The sequence below is a fragment of the Arachis stenosperma genome, chromosome 9 (genome assembly GCF_014773155.1).
Source record: "Arachis stenosperma cultivar V10309 chromosome 9, arast.V10309.gnm1.PFL2, whole genome shotgun sequence".
NCBI lineage: Eukaryota > Viridiplantae > Streptophyta > Magnoliopsida > Fabales > Fabaceae > Arachis > Arachis stenosperma.
In genome coordinates, this window is record NC_080385.1 from 152542670 (window position 1) to 152563092 (window position 20423).

General features: G+C 35.6%; 3 protein-coding genes across 3 annotated transcripts; 1 reads left to right on the plus strand and 2 right to left on the minus strand.

The window, feature by feature from the left end:
• Positions 1-9475: 9475 nt before the first annotated feature.
• LOC130948646 (tubulin beta-1 chain) lies at positions 9476-11630 on the minus strand. Its single transcript, XM_057877476.1, has 3 exons — positions 11165-11630; positions 10501-10770; positions 9476-10398 (listed from the first exon to the last, which is right to left on the minus strand). The coding sequence occupies exons 1-3, from the start codon at positions 11556-11558 to the stop codon at positions 9719-9721; spliced, it is 1344 nt and encodes a 447-aa protein (XP_057733459.1). The 5' UTR covers positions 11559-11630; the 3' UTR covers positions 9476-9718.
• A 3024-nt stretch (positions 11631-14654) lies between these two features.
• On the plus strand, positions 14655-16346 carry LOC130950125 (serine/threonine-protein phosphatase 7 long form homolog). The gene is made up of 4 exons (XM_057878670.1): positions 14655-14663; positions 15333-16048; positions 16142-16232; positions 16338-16346. The coding sequence occupies exons 1-4, from the start codon at positions 14655-14657 to the stop codon at positions 16344-16346; spliced, it is 825 nt and encodes a 274-aa protein (XP_057734653.1).
• A 210-nt stretch (positions 16347-16556) lies between these two features.
• Positions 16557-19219, minus strand: LOC130950126 (uncharacterized). The gene is made up of 3 exons (XM_057878671.1): positions 18631-19219; positions 17464-18456; positions 16557-17377 (listed from the first exon to the last, which is right to left on the minus strand). Exons 1-3 carry the CDS (start codon positions 19217-19219, stop codon positions 16557-16559), a joined length of 2403 nt encoding a protein of 800 aa, XP_057734654.1.
• Between the last annotated feature and the right edge of the window lie 1204 nt (positions 19220-20423).

The following is a 20423-nucleotide window of genomic DNA, read 5'->3' on the forward strand; positions in this document are numbered from 1 at the left end:
ATGTATATATACTAGTGCAATAAGATTGCAGCTGTTCACCATATTAAATAGCTAGATTTAAGATTCCTCCCTATAATATATCGTATTCTATATTTCCGAATAAATTTAGTATCTAGAATAGAATACCTCTCCCCAAGTTTTCGATCACCAAGGTATATTCGTACTCTTCCTCTCAGTTGGATTTGGGCTTAAGCAAAATTTGAGCTGGCCCAGTCCATATTCTATAGTAATAGACAGCACAAAAATGGATGGGACAAATAAAAAAACGATGTGTTACAGATATCTTTAAGCTTTTTTTTTTTTCTTTTCGTTCACATGAGACCTTTAAGCTTTATTCCCTTAAACAAACCGTGAATTTGTTGGACGTCTTGGGATAAATGCATAAAGGTTTTTTTCTGAACTTTCTTTTTTTTTGACAAAAAGAATGTTAGCACGGAGTGGCAAGGACCTTTGGAACATTTGTGCAAAATATAAAGGGAAAAAGACAGATAGATCTTGATTTTTCAAACTTTTGACAAATACATCTCTGACAAAATTTAAATATAAAAAAGTTTCTAGCTTTAACAAACGGAGGACAATTTAGTCCTTCCGTCTATTTGTCTCTCATACACTTAACGGAATTGGCTGACGTGGCTGAAACGGTGTACAGGTGTCTGTTACGGTGCCACGTTAGAAGGGAAAAAAGTTCGAAGGACAAATAAGTCATTGACGTCATTTTACAAATAAAGTTCGAAGGACAAATAGGTCCTTGAGAATTTTTTTTTTCATTATACTTCTATTATGCTTCTATTATGAGAATTTAGTTTATAAAATTAGGCTAATTTTTTTTTGTATGGAAAAAATATTGGTGTTTTTGTTGAAAATGGGAGAATGTGGTGTAATTATAGATAAGTGGATTTTTTTGTGGAAAGTCAACACGTGGGGGGCGTGGTGCAACACGTGGGGGGCGTGGTGAACACGTGGCATCATTCTGGCCAACACGTGGGGGGCGTGTTGAACACGTGGCAACATCTTAGCCAACACGTGGGGGCGTGTTGAATAATTTTCACAATACTGTAATACACTTCAAATGTCAATATTCAACCAAAACACCAATTTTCTTTCCATATTAAAAATAATTTCTGATAAAATTATGCTTGTATTTTGAAATCTAGTTAACTTGTTTTATTCTACAATTTAAATTATTTGTATTAAAATTGTAGAAATTGGGCTTGTTATGTTTCTACTCTTTTTCTTAAATTGTATTAGTTTAGTTTTAGTGCATTTGTGTATTATATTAGAATTTGTTAAATTGTATTAGTTCAGTTTTCATCATACCAGTGGCATTAGTTAGCATCAGTTCATTTATGCATCAAGTTAGCATTAGTTCATTTGTGCATCATTCATGTATTAAGTTAGCATTAGTGCATTTGTGTATTATATTAGAACTAGTATTTTTATGCATAATAACATTACGAGAATATATTTTTTTTTAAATTATAGTTCACTTTGTTCTAACAGTATAAATTATGCATGACACAAAAGATTTATAAAATCAAACTACTTTTACAAAAAAGTCGTAAATTGACAAAAGTTTTTGACTAAGAAGACCAAGATATCTGTAGATAAAAAATTAAATAATAAGATTTTTAGTTATTATTTTTATATGAAAAATTCTAATTTTTTATTAGTAATTAATTTTAACATTCGTTATCTAAAATTTAAAATAATTTAATGTGTATAATTTTACATTTAAAATATTTTAATTGTAAAAAAATATCGAATGACATATTTTGGTTTGTCAAATTACTAATATAAAATATAATTATATATAGAGTAAAAATAGTAGAGAGAAATATAAAAATGGAGAGAGGTAGATGAGAGAATTTAGGAAATGAGTTTATTAATTTTGAAAAAAAAATTCTCAAGGACCTATTTGTCATTCGAACTTTTTTCCCCTTCCAATGTGGCACCGTAACAGACACCTGGACACCGTTTCAGCCACGTCAGCCAGTTCCGTTAGGTGTATGAGAGGCAAATAGACGGAAGGACTAAATTGTCTTCCGTTTGTTAAAGTCAGGGACTTTTTTGTATTTAAATTTTGTCAGAGATGTATTTGTCAAAAGTTTGAAAAGTCAGGGACCTATTTGTCTTTTTTCCAAATATAAAAGGAGAAAACTAAGTTGGGTTGGTCTAGTGGTTAGCTCACTAGTCTGCTTAAGCAAGTGTCGGGGGTTTGAATCTCGCCTTGTACATACAGCAATCCATTGGCCAGCGGCAAACCCTTAAATGGAGCTCAATACCGCGGCGGATTAGTCCTTGACCTGCCGGGTTGGGGGATATCGTGGGAAACCAAAAAAAATAAAATAAAAGGAGAATAATTTTGTATAAAATAAGAAAGATTAAACTTATATGTATGATGTATTTGAATATTTGATGTTATTGAAAACGTAAAAAGTGTTGTAAAATAAATAATTAAGGAAGATATAATAAATATAAAATAAGAAAGTGTAAATATAAAACTCTAGTATTACTATTCACTACAATTACTATCACAATATATTTACTAATATTGTAATAAAGTATATAAGAGAGAGAATAGTACGAAAGAGACAGAGTGAAGAATGTTTTGATATTCTTATTGTTGTGTGCATATAAGACTTCAGATCATGTCCTATTTATACATGTATGAAGGGTTTATTTTTCAACTTTCATTTAATGAGATTCTCTTGGTAACATGATCTTTTTATCATGGAAAAGGTTGAAGCGTTCAATGGACATCCACTTTTGTTCTTATCACAACACTCCCATTTGGATGTCTATTTAGAATTATTGTCTCGTTAAAACCTTACTAAAGAAAAACTCAGTGGGGAAAAAACCTTAGTGAAGGAAAAAGAGTACAATATCCTTTAGTGATAGGGACTGCCTCATTAAAAACCTTGTTAAGAAAAATCCAATGGAAAAAAAACCTGACCAAGGAAAAAAGAGTACAGTCTCCTCCTCTTGTCGACATCAGTTGATGTCTCGAAATCGGCGCATCCCAATCTCATGTACCAATCTTTCAAAGGAGGATTTTGGAAGTGACTTTGTGAATAAATCTGCCAGATTATCACTTGAGCGGATCTGTTGGATATCAATTGTCCCTTGATTTTGAAGATCATGGAACACATGATTAGTCAGTCCACAATCCACATGATAGCAGAATATATTGAATCAGGCTCCTCAGCCAAAAACACTCGCGACTAGCTTCATGAATTGCTAGTATTTCAGCATGATTAGAGGAGGTTGCTGCTATCGTGTGTTTCATGAACCTCCATGATATAGCTGTAATTATACCTTGCTAGTAAATTCACCGCGAATGATATGTCAGGTCACGTATTATTAGCAAGATACATTAGCGCTCCAATGGCACTAAGATATGGTACTTCATGACCAAGGATATCTTCATTCTCTTATTTATGACGGAATTGATCCTTCTCCACATCCAAAGATCTTACGATCATTGGGGTACTCAAGGGATGTGACTTATCCATATAAAATCTTTTCAAGTTCTTTTCTGTTTATATTGTTTGATGAATAAAGATATCATTTTTTAGATGCTTGATCTACAGGCCGAGACAAAATTTAGTCTTTTCAAGATCTTTCATCTCAAACTCTTTTTTAAGAGTTTTTATAATTATTAGAATCTCTTCAAGAGTTCCAATGATATTTAAATCATCAACGTACACAGCAATTATAATGAATCCAGATGTAGTTTTCTTTACCAAAACACATGGACAGGTATCGTCATTCTTAAATCCATTTTTGGCCAGATACTCAGTAAGACGATTATACCACATTCGTTCAGATTGCTTCAGACCATATAAAGATCTTTGCAATTTGATCGAGTATAACCCTTGCGAATATTCATTGGATGGTTTAGATATCTTTAATCCTTCAGGGACTTTCATATAGATATCACGATCTAACGAGCCATACAAATAGGCTGTTACCACATCCATTAAATGCATATGCAGTTTATGATATGCAGATAAACTGACCAAATAACGCAATGTTATCGCATCCACTATAGGGGAATACGTTTCTTCATAATCTATACCGGGCCTTTGTAAAAAATCTTGTGCCACAAGTCGGGCTTTGTAGCGCACAACTTTATTTTTCTCATTTCGTTTTCTCACAAATACCCATGGGTATCCAACCGATTTTACATCTTCTGGTGTACGGACTACAAGTCCGAAGACTTCACGTTTTGCAAGTGAGTCTAACTCAGCCTTCATGGCTTTTTTCCATTTTGGCCAAACATTCCTTTGTCGACATTCTTCTACTGATTTTGGCTCAAGATCCTTATTTTCATGCATGATATTTAATGCCACATTATATGTAAATATTTCATTGACAATTGTCTTATTTCAATCCCATTTCTCTCCTATAAAGATATCATTTATCGAGATCTCGTCATTTTCACAATTTTCAGGTACCTGAACGTCTTCTGGCGTTAAAACTATATCAGAATTTTGGACAACTGCAGGTGTCTTTACTATGTCTTTTTCAACAGGAATCGTATTTACCTCTTTTCTTTTTCGAGGATTTTTGTCTTTGGAACCGACAGGCCTGCCACGCTTCTAGCGTGAATTTACTTCAGTGGCTACTTGTCCTACTGGGACATCAATCCGAATTGGGACATTTTTCGCTGGTATATAAGATTTAGTTATCCTCTTTGTATCGAAAAATACATCAGGCAATTCATTTGCTATTCTTTGCAAATGTATAATCTTTTGAACTTCTAGTTCACATTGCCCTGATCGAGGATCTAAATGCATCAACGATGACGCATTCCAATTAAGTTCCTTTTCAGGAAGCTTATTCCCTTCCCCTAATGTTGGAAATGACAATCAACAAATCGGGTTTTAAATACATCTCCCTTTGTATCTCAAGATACCTTACTATAGATGGAGAATCATATCCAATATATATCCCCAATTTTCTTTGGGGTCCCATTTTGGTGCGATTAGGTGGTGCAATAGAAACATATATCGCACACTCAAATATTTTTAAATGAGAAACATTTGGCTGCTGGCCAAAAGCTAATTGCATAGGAGAGAACTGATGGTAACTCATTAGCCTCAAACGAATAAGTGCTGCGGCATGTAAAATAGCATGCCCCCAAATCGAGGTTGGGAGATTTGTTCTCATAAGTAAGGGTCTAGCAATTAATTGGAGGCGTTTAATAAGTGATTCTACTAACCCATTTTGTGTGTGAACATGAGCTACTGGATGTTTAACACTTATTCCATTAGCCATACAATAAGCATCAAAAGCTTCGGAAGTAAATTCACTAGCATTATCAAGACAAATTGCTTTGATTGGATTTTCCGAAAATTGTGCTTTTAATCGAATAATTTAAGCTAGTAATCTCGCAAATACCAGGTTGTGAGAAGATAATAAGCACATATGTGACCATCTCGAAGTTGCGTCTATTAGAACCACAAAATATATAAAAGATCAACATGGTGGATGAATAGGTCCACATATATCACCTTGAATTCTTTAGTGAATGTTCATAGGAATTTTCAATAATTCTCCGCATCATGGTTGTTCCCGGATGACCCAATTGGTCGTGCCAAGTTATAAATTCATTTGGGCTAGTAAACTTCTGGTTTACAGTGGCATATGATTCAATTGTACTAATCTTGGTATAATATAACCCAGATGAAAGTAAAGGTAATATTTCTAATATAACCTTTTTATTTAAATCATGAGTTATGATACATAAATACTCATGATTTCCCTCCTTCATTGTTTCAATATGATATCCATTTCGGCGAATATCTTTGAAACTCAACAAGTTTCTCAGAGACTTGGTAGATAATAGTGCATTATTTATTATGAGTTTTGTCCTCCAGGAAACAAAATCATAGCTCTTTCGGAGCCTTCAATCACATTGCCTGAGCCAATAATAGTATTAACATATTCTTCTTTTAGCACAAGACGGGTAAAATTTATATCACTTTTGAGAACAGTGTGCGAACTTGCACTATTCGCAAGGCAAATATCTTCACTATAAGTCCTTGCCATTCTCTTCAAAGATAAATAATAATAATAAAATGAGTAGTATGCACAAGTAAATTGAATACTTGATCGGAATTATTTTTCTAATAAACACTGTACATAAAAATAATGTCATCTACTGAAAATTTATTTTTAAAACTTGACACATTTAATAATTTTAAAATTCATAAACATTAATATTTCATTGTTTATATACATCATATTTGAAACTTAAATACATAGAAAATAAAACTTAACAATAAGTTCTTTACATTATTTATTTACATGGATACTTAACAATCCCACATATTAAATTATTCCATCATTCATCAAATGACCAATATTTCCTTCAGGATCTTTAAAGAAATCAAATACATCATAATGAGTGGTGGAGTTTTCAGCATCATTTGAAACAAAATTTGTTTCCTTTCCTTTGTCATCATTTTTTAAAGATGCTTGGTAAAGATCGACTAGGTGCCTTGGGGTACGGCAGGTATGTGACCAATGGCCATTTTCATCACAACGGAAACACTTATCCTCTATTGGTTTATTATGCCCAATATTTCTTTCTTTATCCCACTTCTGGTGAGATCCTCTCTTTTGAATATAATTCATTTTCTTCCATAATTTTTCTTGTTATTAAAACCTTGCCATTTACCTCTTCTGTGATAATTTGTCGCATTTACTTCAGGAAATGGGACGGCGCCAGCTGGGCACGCTTAATAATTTTTCAAGAGCAACTTATTGTTGCGTTCAACAACAAGAAAGCAAGAAATTAACTCAAAATATTTTTTAAATTCTTTTTCTCAATACTGCTACTGCAGGAGCACATTCAAGGCATGGAAGGTCGAGAAAGTTCTCTCTAACATATCGGGCTGAGGAAGTATCACCGTCTTTTAATAATTGTACCTTTCTTCAAGGTCTTTCCAAATATCTGCAGGATCTTTTAATACGAGATATTCATTTTTCAATCCCTCGTCAAGATGACGACAAAGAAAAATTATCGCTTTGACTTTATCCTTCTGGGATGCATTATTTTCAGCCTTAATGGTATCTCCAAGATCCATTGAATCAAGATGGATTTTAGCATTTAATATCCATGATAAATAATTATTTTCAGATATATCAAGAGTATTGAATTCAAGATAAGAGAGTTTCAACATAATGAAAATTTGTTGTCTGAGTCTTCTTAAAAATTTGATAAGAGTCTCGTGCTGATAACGTGTTGTAAAATAAATAATTAAGGAAGATATAATAAATATAAAATAAAAAAGTGTAAATATAAAATTATACTATTACTATTCACTACAATTACTATCACAATATATTTACTAATATTGTAATAAAGTATATAAGAGAAAGAATAGTACGAAAAAGAGAGAGTGAAGAATATTTTGCTATTCTTATTGTTGTGTGTATATAAGACTTTAAATCATGTCCTATTTATACATGTATGAAGAATTTATTTTTCAACCTTCATTTAATGAGATTCTCTTTATAACATAATCATTTTATCATGAAAAAAGTTGAACCATTCAATAGACATTCATTTTTGTTCTTATCACAACAAAAGAGTGCCCTTATTATTATTAAGGCATGGACAATTGTTAGCAAAATCTAAAATATATTTAGCGTATAACCAACAATTTTATTTTATTCTTCTTTCCTTTGCAAAAAAAAAAGAAGAAAAATATACTTAATTAATTGAATCCTTTTTATGTTCATTATGCAACTGCTAACCATAAAATATGCCTCCTAATTTTATATGTTACTCAATTTGCTCGGCAATAATATGCTGCTGTTTAAGAATTTTTCTTCCATTTAGTTGGATAAGAGAAAAACGTGTGTTCTGCACATCTAGTTTTTTGATTTCACCTTTTGGATCTTTGATTCGATGTCTGTAGCTAGAGATATTAGTCACGTATAGTAGCTCTGTTTTTGTGGTATTTTCATCTTCTTGTTTTTGTTTTGAAAATTTTGAAATTTGGGTTCTTTGGCTTGTTGTATGCACGTTTTGTGCAATAATTTGTGACTCTCTTGTACCATATTTTTCATCATAGTGAAGCTATATCCTGGTCTTGATGACTTGTGGTTTTTACTTCTTGCATTGAGGAAGTTTTTCACGTTAAAAATTTTGGTGTGTTAGCTTATCTCTAATTTTTTGTTTGTGATTTTTTCGCTGCAATTGGGTATTATTGTGCTGCTGTTAATACTTGTTGTGAGTGGATATTGTTGCCCCTCTAATTCTTGCAAGGAAATTGTGTATTTTATTTCTATCAAGAAAAACGTGCATGATTCTTACTCCAATCACAAGAATATTTTGATAGTTGCTGCTATGAATATCATATTTGAACTTATCGCTTGATAAATGTGTTGTGATGTGTGGATGTGTGTATGTCATAGATCTATGGTTATTAGTTTGTGGCTTTGTGCATCACGATGAAATATTTTCGTGTAAGTCATGAATTTCTTCTATCTAGATTGCTCGAGATACCTCATATTCCCACATTTGATTGCACCTTCGTGCATCTGGTTTATCAATTTTGTTTCATGTCAGTTTCATTGTTATATTATCTTAACTGTCTAATTCTGCCAGCTATCAGAATTCAGAACGGAATAAAACTCAATTTCATAAACTGAAAACATTATTTTTATTCCATATAAGAAAGGGTGAACATATTTTGCAGTTATTGGTTGGTAACCAATTAATTAATGATCTCTCATGGATCGCATGAGTGATGCCTTACCATGAGGTTAATATCTAGCCTGAAATACCGAGTGAACATTTATTAATTTTGAAACAGTTGTTGTGGTCCTCCAAGATCTCTGTCCCAACAGATTACAATTATGTTAGCATATAAGAAAACACTCCATTATAATTGCGCCTGTATGCCAGCAACCTTTTGCAAATGCAATTTCTCTATCCGAAAAAATAAAAAACCATTTCTATACCCTACTTTGTTGTCATTGTATTTGGTAAAATCCGGGAGTGGATCCTTCCATTTTTTTTTCTCTTAATTAACTTTGTTTGTTGGAAGATTTTAATAATAAAATTTCTGCGAAACAAGACTATATGATAGAAGACTTTATAAGAATGTCATTGAAAAATGTCATTGAATCAAATTGGTTAGCTACTGGCAGTTTTTTTTGGTTTGTTTTGGGGCATAATCGCTTAGCTAACATAACAAGCGTACCAATAAAAAGGGTAGGAACAGAACAACTTGCAATGTAGCACGACATAAAAGCATGCAGAGAAGTGCTAGAGGGACAGCAACTTTTGTGATTTATAGCCATCAAATAATTATCAATAATGATTTGTGATGTGAAATTGGTGTGAGATTTCATCTAATAATTCACTTTTCTTTGCTGGCCAAAATTTAACAAAATTGCTAGCCCCTGGACTTTTCCAAGCATGAATATAATTCAACCAATTAAGAGAGGATTCAACTGATCCAAAATGTATAGATAATCAAATATGGCAAGAATCATCAATTAGATTTCAACTACTGGAAACTACCAGGGTCAAGAATTTAACATTGTACACTTGCACAAGAAAAATACTAAAATCAATACCATAGCCACACAACGCCAAAATCAATCCGGAAAAAGGCATACAGTTGAGGCAGAAAAACAAAAACACATCATCAATACGATATTATCACAACAAACACAATAAAAAACACTATAACATTTAAGCATCCTCCTCCTGAACCTCTTCCTCATCTTCATAGTACTCATCATCATCTGCGGTTGCATCTTGGTACTGCTGGTACTCTGATACAAGATCATTCATGTTGCTCTCGGCCTCCGTGAACTCCATCTCATCCATACCCTCTCCAGTGTACCAGTGCAAGAAAGCTTTCCTGCGGAACATAGCAGTGAATTGCTCACTGACCCTGCGGAACATCTCCTGAATGGATGTGGAGTTTCCAATAAAGGTGGATGCCATCTTTAGACCAGTTGGAGGGATATCACAAACAGTGGACTTGACATTGTTGGGAATCCATTCAACAAAGTAGGATGAATTCTTATTTTGGACATTTATCATCTGCTCATCAACCTCCTTTGTGCTCATCTTGCCACGGAACATGGCAGATGCTGTGAGGTAGCGCCCATGGCGAGGATCAGCAGCACACATCATATTCTTGGCATCCCACATCTGCTGGGTCAACTCGGGTACAGTGAGAGCCCTGTACTGCTGTGATCCACGGGATGTGAGGGGGGCAAAACCCACCATGAAGAAATGTAGACGCGGGAAAGGGATGAGGTTCACCGCAAGTTTGCGGAGATCAGAGTTCAATTGACCAGGGAACCGAAGACAACATGTTACACCACTCATTGTGGCTGAGATCAAATGGTTCAAGTCTCCAACTGTGAAAACAAAAGAGGAGCTAAATCTTTGCAGTGAATTACAAAAATAAAAAGTTCATGTCACGCTGAGCATTATTAACAAATTATTGGAAATGAACTCACAGCTAGGGGTGGTGAGTTTAAGGGTGCGGAAGCAGATATCATATAGTGCTTCGTTGTCCAAAACCATGCACTCATCGGCATTCTCAACAAGCTGGTGAACCGAGAGAGTTGCGTTGTAAGGCTCAACAACAGTGTCAGAAACCTTAGGAGATGGGAACACCGAGAAAGTGAGCATCATTCTATCAGGGTATTCTTCTCTGATCTTGGAGATCAGAAGGGTTCCCATTCCGGAACCAGTTCCACCACCAAGGGAGTGGCAAACCTGAAATCCTGAAAAATGAAGACGTTATGTTATCATCCAATTACAAGTAAAAGTAGCATAGAACAGAGGAAAAACTTTTGGACATGTTTTGCAAAATTTGCACAACAAAAGTTTACTTTTCAAAACCAGCGTATTAACAATTTTTCTTCCCATATCCATCTATCTATATATTCTCTAAAATTCAACATCATTTCTTCGAATTTTCAACGCGGCTTTGGAAAAACAGCGACCACGGAAATTCGATTCTTAGAAGAAATGACGAAAACAAACAAACATGCTTGATGCAATTATTTTTGAAAACACAATCTCAGAAATGACGGAAAATTACAAAACAAAACGCCCACAAACTCAGAAGAATTACTTAAACCCTACGTTCGAAACTAGAACAGAACCGAATATTACCTTGAAGGCAGTCACAGTTCTCTGCCTCCTTCCTGACGACGTCGAGAACCGAGTCAATCAACTCAGCCCCCTCTGTGTAGTGTCCCTTGGCCCAGTTGTTACCGGCGCCGGACTGCCCGAAAACGAAGTTATCAGGCCGGAAAATCTGACCGTACGGACCAGATCTGACACTGTCCATGGTGCCGGGCTCCAGATCCATGAGAACAGCCCTGGGAACGAACCTGCCACAACTTGCCTCATTGTAGTACACGTTCACTCGCTCCAATTGCAGGTCGTTGTTCCCACCGTACCTTCCCGTCGAGTCGATCCCGTGCTCCGCGCACACCACCTCCCAGAACTTGGCACCTATCTGGTTGCCGCATTGCCCTCCCTGGATGTGAAGAATCTCACGCATTTTCGAAGACGAGGGAGAAGAAAAAAACGAGTTCTGTAGAGAGTGAGTGAATGTGTGTGAAAAGTGGGAACGCTGTTCTGTGAAATGAGCGACGAAGATAAAGAGGATTTTATAGGTGGGAGTTAACGGAAGCGTGACGGTGTTAAGTGAGGTTCGGCAGTTAGCGGGGGGATTTGACGGTAGCGTTGGGTTTAAGGGGGAATTTCAATTTTGAAATGCTAACGGAAATTTTGAATCTGGTTAGGCATTTATCCCGTGTAATCTGTTTAGTTGTTCTCATCATCTCTGGTCGTTGATTTAAAGAGTTGTGATATGTGTTGACACGTGGAGGCTTAAGATTTTGTGAAGTTTCGGCCGTTAATGCGTTGGAGGAGCGAATCAGGGTACGTCCTCTGACAACACATCGGAACCTGTGTGGCTGGAGAGTAGGAAGGTGACGCTCGGTGTTGGCGAGTGATGGAGACGCGCTTTTTTCATGTGGGGCTTTCTTTGGGCCCTTGGACCATTGCACATGAAAAGGAGGGCATCGGTTGCACGTGATTGCGGGCTGTGTCATGTGAGTTGCACTTCTTGAAAGCTTCCAAGGCAAAGGCATTGCTTGCATAGTTGTATATTCTCCCCATTCACGTTCAGTAGTCGACTGTTTCTTATGTTTTCTTAATTCCGATATTGTTATTGATTAATTTGGAATGGCTAAATATCTCTAATCTCTTCATGGTACAAATCGAAAAGTACTCATCTTTATATGCAGCAAATATCAAAATTATTTAGTTCTGAGTGAACATACGAAGGTCTGGAGAGCTCAAAGTATAATATGCTCGGATTGTTGATTAAAATTGATACATTATATTCAACCAATAATGTACTTATATGTCCGCTAATGTCCCTAAAGTTGTAGGCATCATAGGTTAGCGTTGCAAGTACTAAAATGAACTAATAATTTGGAATTATCTATACAATTCTTTCCCCCTATATCTCATTATGGCTTTGTTCCCAACTACTCTCATCAATTAATATGGCGGGTGGTGTTCTGAGGGATCCACACACAGGTTGTGCAAACTTTTGTTTCACTCTAGGCAAAAATCGATATGGTGGTGGACCCATCACCCATCTAATACTAAAATAGTTCTTCCATGGATAATAAGAGTAGAAGCAAAGGAGTGAAAAGCAACATCAAGTGAGAGCAGAGGTACTGATCACAAAGACCCTTCGTGACAAAGTTATGACTTCTTTGCTTTTTATTGCTTTTTCATGGATCCAATGTATCTCCAGCTATAAATATAATCAATAAATTAATCATGACAAACTGAAGTTGGTACGCTTTTTATCACTCTTTCAAATCAACACAGCTACGAGACATAACTTGCAACTTACCACGCACTATAGGAATCTATCTATATCTCTGCTGAACAAAAACGTATTTTTCGACTAAGCTGGGATAACAAGCAACCTTATGACATTGATTTTCCACTTCCAAAAACCGATTATGGGTCAACCACTATCCAATTCTGCCAAGAGCCAAGTGTAAGTTGTTTCTTAATATATGCAATATATGTATAAATTAGTTACGTAAATAAAAAAGATTATTGATAGTTTGATACGTGATTAAATTAAATAGTTTAGACTACTGTTTATATTCGAAGTATAGGTAGCTAGGCTCAGTACCAAGTCGTCCTCATCTTCCCTAAAACATGCAAAATATTATAATATTATAATAGTAATAATAGGAAAGTAGCAAACGGTGAATTATTGGATAATAAGATTATTTAGCGCCCCAGCCCAGCAAGATGCTCCAGTATTGATTCGTTGACCAAAGGAATTTTGATTCGTTGTCACCCATAAAAGTTTTCTCAAACATGTCCTCTCAACTTTTAACGAGTTTTTTAATTTTGATATGGGGATGGCGTTGGTGATTTGCGACGTTATGGGCGTTTGAGGTGTTTGACGGAGATGTGACGGCGAGGAGAGGAAATCGGTGGCACCGATTGGGGGGAAGGAAAACGGTGGCATCGATTTGTGGGAGAGGGAGGTGCCGAAATCGGTGGCACCGATTGGTGGCCCGTTGCCACATGTCCCGCATGCAGGTGGCTCCCGTGGTGCAGCCCGTGACCCTTATCCCCGTATACCCCTCTCTCTTTCACTCTCCAACACTCTCTCTTTCACTCTCAACTTTCCCTTTCTTCTTCCTCTCAACCCCACACACCCCCCCATTGTTGGACCACCACAGATCAGGGAAAGAAAAAAAAATGCCAAAAAAAAGAAAAACTAAGGAAGTAAATCAACCAGAGCTTCATATTGTTAATTATCTTGGAGATCCAAATCATGTAAGTTTTTTTTTTCATAATTTTATTTAATGATAATGATAGTGATAATTTTAGATTTTATTATAAGTAGAAATTAGAAATTAAACATATATATATGTATTTTATTTTATTATTAGGTGGTTAGAAATAGAAATAAAAATAGGAATAAACCTTGTATGTATGTATGTATGTATGGAGATGAAATGAATATTTGTTTGTTGAGATGAATGTTTGTGGCTGTTTTGTTTGTAATGGTGATGAAGATGAAGTTCTCTATATTTGTTTGTTGAGATGAATGTTTGTGGCTGTTTTGTTTGTAATGGTGATGAAGATGAAGTTCTCTGGATCTCTGGGTAGTGTATTTTAATGTAAGAAAAAGGGAAAAAAATATTTAAAAAAATAGTACATTAAAAAAAAAGAAAAGAAAATCTGTACCTAATAAATTGAAATAGGGAGATATTAATATATTGTTGTTGTTACTGTCAGTATTAGAAATCGAATTTAATTAACTGTAACGATTAATAATGAAAATTTTATTAGTTAATTTATTTATGATCGTTAATTATTATGATTAATAATAAAATTAGTATATATACTGTTAGAATAGTAATAATAATAAAAAATTAGTATGTTGTTTGGTGTATATAAATAATAATAATAATAATAATAATTATAATAATAATAATAGTAATAATAAATAATAATAATAGAAAAATTAGTATGTATGTTATTTGAATAATAATAAAAAAAATAAAAATAATAATAATAATAATAATAATAATAATAATAAAAAATGAGTATGGTACGTTTTATGATAATAATAATAACAATAATAATTATCATAATAATAGAAAAATTAGTATGTATGTATGTATGTATGTACATGTATGTATGCTGTTTGAATATAATAATAATAATAATGATAATAATAATAATAATAATAATTAAAAATTTGGTATGGTCTTTTTTTTATACGAATAATAATAATAACAATAATAATAGAGAAATTAGTATGTATGTATGCTGTTTGAATAATAATAATAATAATAATAATACTAATAATAATAATAACTTAGTATGCTTTTTTTATTATACGAATAATAATATTAATAACAATAATAATAATCATAATAAGCTGTTTGAATAATAATAATAAAAATAATAATAATAATAATAATAATAATAATAATAATAAATTAGTATGCTTTTTTTATAAGAATAATAATAATAATAACAATAATAATAATCATAATAGTAGAGAAAGTGTGTTTGCTGTTTGAATAATAATAATAATAATAATAATAATAATAATAATAATAATAATAATAATCAGAAATTAGTATGCTGTTTTTTTGTTTGAATTGGTTTTATGCTGGAAATTAGTTTTAATGGACATGTTAAGTATACTTGTGTTATTGAATAATATAGTTGTGTTATATTTGTTCTTATACTGGAAAATGTGGTATTGTAGGCTTCAAGGATGTTGGAGTGCGATCATTTACACCCGCCGGATCCATATAACCAAATTGTTGAGGCACAGTTACGCGAGACTGGATTTTATTATGTATCCCAAATTGGAGTTATTAAAGGCCAGTCAGCAATGATTAATGCTCTGATTGAGAGATGGCGGCCCGAGACTCATACATTCCATTTTCCGGTTGGTGAGTGTGCGGTGACCTTGGAGGATGTGGCGGTAATTCTCGGTCTGCCAACAAATGGTCTTCCGGTTACAGGTCCGACCATGAGTAGCTTTGAGGCATTGGAAGCCGAGTGCTTGCACCACTTTGGAGTTGCACCCAGGAAAAATGAATGTAGAGGGAGCTTTATAAAGTTAACGTGGTTTAGGGGTGTGAGAGATCGTATAGTGTTGAATGATGATGTTAGCATGCAGATGTATGTAAAGTGTCACATAATGTTGTTATTTGGGAAAGTTCTATTTGCAGATAAGTCGGGTGCAGGGGTGCATTGGAAATTTTTACCCTTGCTCCGCAACTTCGGCCAGATCATACAGTTTAGTTGGGGTTCGGCATGCCTGGCACACTTGTATAGATCATTGTGCAGGGCAACTCGTGTCGACTGCAAGGAGATGGACGGTCCACTGACACTGTTGGTAAGTTGGGCTTGGATCCGGCTACCATGTCTAGCGCCGATTCCTGGCAATCCCCGAGTGTTTCCAATTGCAAACAGGTAATCTTGATTAAAGTATGCATTGAAGTAATTGATTTAAATTGTATTTTGTTTATGGTAAGTTAAGTTAAGAAATGGATTGTCCGTCTGCAGGTGGCATAACTGGGACCGTCAAAACTATGCCTACCGGTATAAAACGCTTGCCCAATACAGGAGGTTGTTGGATGATCTAGAAGAAGGACAGGTATTGTGTAAAATACAAGTACCTTATGTAAATTCTTAAGTGAAGTAATTGTTGTGTAATCATCTTACTGGGAGAATTGTCTAGTTTCTTTGGAAATGTATGAAGGAGCACTAGCACTACAATACGAAATATATTTTTTCTGAAAAAGAGTTTTTGCATAAAAAATATAAAAAGAATATATATATATATATATATATATATATATATATATTTGTCGCATAATAATAATAATAATAATAATAATAATAATAATAATAATAATAATAATGTTCCATAAAATTGTTAGAAATAATTCTACAAGAAATTCAAGTTATTCTTCTACTACTATTCGGTTGGACCTGCACTCGGTCCACCACTTTGACGACATCTACTGCGACTATGGCCCTCTGCACCGCATTGCTTGCATCGCCTCGGGCGACGCAACATACGAGTGTCCATCTCATTCAAGAAGCGGGTCATCTTCGGCCGGCCCTTGGCAACCCGTCTGAGGAACGAGTTTCCAACGAATCTAGGTCCATGATAAGCAGGCCACGTTGCCGGATTTCCCAGTGGTCGAAACCTAGCCCTGTATACTCTTCGAATTTGGTCCATCTTGTAAACGTCATTAACGAACACTTTCCAATCCAACCTCTGATTTGCACAACACGCAAACACGTGCCTACACGGAATTCGGTCAACCTGGAATTCGCCACAATCACACCGATAGTGGCGCAAGTCAACTGCATACTCAACCCCACTAGGCATCTCGCGTACTTCGAAGACTTCATTTTCTCTATCAAAACAGCTAACCTGTATGTTACCTGATGCTCGTTGATTTGCATTCAGCTTGGTTGTCACCATCTCAGAGAACATAAGTCCAGCACTGATCCGGGCTTCAGCCTCAGCTCTTTTCCTAGTGAACAACTCATTCAGCCTGTAAAATGTCGCCTTAACAAGTGCAGTGACTGGGAGATTGCGTGCACCCTTTAAGACGGAGTTGATACATTCCACAAGATTGGTGGTCATATGACCCCATCGGTAACCACCATCAAATGCCAAAGCATACTGCTCATGAGGGATCCGATCAAGCCAATTGGTGTAAGCCTCACTCCGTTCCTTTAATCGTTCATAGCGCATCTGGTACTCCCTGGTCGTCCTTGAATATCCTATGAAAAACATTCAGTCAACTATGAACACCAGTCTATTTGATCATGCTTACAATAAATTAAAAGTTCATTGTATATAAACTTACCAATGTTGACGATAAGCTTCTGCAGGTAAGGTGCTTTGAACTTCCTCAAGAAGTTGGACTCGATATGCCTGATGCAAAACATATGGAAAGCTCTTGGAGGAGACCACGCCCCATTACTTCGTTCAATAGCTGACCTAATCGAATCGTGTCGATCGGAGATTAGTCCGACACCATCACGGGTCACCACATGTTGACGCAGGTTGCTCAGAAAAAAGTGCCATGCATCAGAAGTCTCTCCCTCCACTATGGCAAATGCAATAGGCACGATGTTGTTATTACCATCTTGTGACACTGCAACCAATAAACAACCCTTGTATTTTCCATACAAATGAGTCCCGTCCACCTGCACCACTGGCTTGCAGTGTCTGAAGGCCCTTATACAGGGGTAATAACTCCAGAAGACTCTATGTAGAACACGTATATCAGGAACCAAATCATCCCCCTGGTAAGCTGGCATTGTTTCAAAGTGAACCACTGCTGATGGCTCTTTGTGGCACATGGCCTCAAACCATATCGGCAAAGCTTCATACGATGCTTCCCAACTTCCAAAAATTGATTCGACCGCCTGCTGCTTTGCTAACCAAGCCTTGCGATAACTGATGGTGTAGTTAAACTTTGACTGGATATCAGCAATTACAGATTTTACCTTTATAGACGGGTCAACCTCTACCAACGGCTTTATTGCTTCTGCAACTGTCTTGGAATCCAGCTTCGAATGGTCTTGAGAAATAGTAGACCTGGTACAAGTATGACTTCCATTGTACCTCCTTATCTCCCAACAGTACTTCTTCTGCATTTTGGTTACCCGGATCAACCAGTCACAACCATTCCCATATTCTATACATTTGGCATAGAATGTCGTCGGTTCCGACTCATATACCCGATAGTCCACACCTCTCCGGATGGTATAATCTTTCATTGCCTTGATCACTGCCTCCCTTGAGCTGAATTCCATCCCCACTGTGAACTCACCATCCGCCACAACAGGAGGGGCTACATACATCAAAAGTAACAAATGCTTCATTATGTACTCAATAAGAAGTCCTTCATTACAACTCAATTAATAAACATACTTTACTAGGTAAGATCGTTATAGTCTTATTTTTCTCTATTCCATCTACGTAAACAACAATTCAGAGATTCACGTAGCTAGCTAGGTTTACGCACCTGTATTCATATATTCCAGAAACTCCGGTGCGTGCATAGCCCCCAAATCCAACGACCGCATGAAAGAAGGCTCTTGAAACGGATGCGGGTTTGCTAGTGCATTTGCAACTTCCGCCACATCTGCGTTCATGTCGCCAACAGCTTCTTCTTCGTCCTCGCCTGGACCGACGATCTCATAGTTACTTTCAAATTCATCTTCGCTTTCACTATTATAATCTTCCAACTCAATGTTACGGTCTGCTTCAGATTGCTCAAACTCAATATATAACTCGATGCACGATATTCGGTGGCGATTTTCCATGTACATTGAAAACATTTCCTGCATACTCGCTTCGTCCATCACATACTTGGTTTGAAATTGAACAAACCCGCCAAACACAGGTAAAGGATACCTGTACAAAATACACGATATTCTCCTACATCTTTGCGTGCCGATCTTCTCTGTAATCACACCTTTCAACTCCTCAAATGACAATGTGAATGGAATAACAACATCTAATGGATTTTCACACACGAATTGAACTCCCTCATATGTTTGTAATAAGATCTGCCCGTAGTAATAAATCTTCAATACAACTCTATCATCCATAACACTATCTATTCCCAGCCTCACAGAAATTTTTTTTACACAAATGAAAGCCAAGAATCAGAGAAGAGAAGAGAAGAGAAGAGAGGAGAAGTGGATGATCATTAGCGAACGAGGAAGAAATGGGGCTTCTGTGATACCAACATCCGTTTTTGTGTTGACTAATGGCAAATCGGAGGGACCGACCGCTGCACACCCAAATCGGTGGGACCGATTTCTGATCCCGGATTATAAAAAAATTATACCACACACAAATCGGTGGCACCGATTTCATACCCAACATCCTCCCCTTCCACAAATCGGTCCCACCGATTTTCCCCTCTCTCACACACAAATCGGTGGTACCGATTTCCCCTACCTCAAATCGGTGCCACCGATTTCTTCCCCCTAAATGCCAAAAACTCACCGCCGCCATAACAGTGTAAATCACCTATAATCATCATATTCCCGCATTACACACACCCTAATATCATATCTAAAAAAAGCCATGTTTATATGTAAAGACTTCTTGATTTCATTGTGCAGTTAGTAAAACAAAGAATCCAGGTTCGGTGTTGAAAACAGTTCACCCAAAGTAAATGGACCACAGTTTAAATTTTATAGTAAAAAGGTCCCAAACAGAAACTTTTTTAGCTTGGAATTTTTCAAGCAAACAAAGTTTACAAGCTCGGGAACCCAGAGTATTAAACCGTATCAATCTCCCTCCCTAAATAAAATTCTTAAAATTGTGAATGAATGGTTGATGTTTTAAGAGTCTGCCAAGAACTTTTAGAGTCTGCCAAGAACTTTTAGCTTGGATATTTTTACATCTTTAAATAAGAATTCTACTTTAGATGATAAAGCAACACGTTTTACCATTAGCTTAATAAAATGGAAATATATGGTTTTTTAAAATTTTATTTTTATTTTATTTTTGGTGAACAAAATTTTAATTTTACTGATCTTACGAAAAAAGTAAAACTTCCATACCTCCGTTTTAAGAAAGTATAGAGAGCCAAGGGCCTAAGATGGAGGTTTGGAAAGTATTAGAGATATGATCATTACTGTTACATTGTCCTGTCAGGTTATGTTTTTGGGATGAGTAGGTTTATGTTATAGATCCAAAAGGACAAGGTTTCAATCCTTGGTGAACTCCAAAATTAACTTAAGTTTGTTTATTTTATTTATGGACCAAGATTTAGTCCATTATACATATTGTATGCTTAGG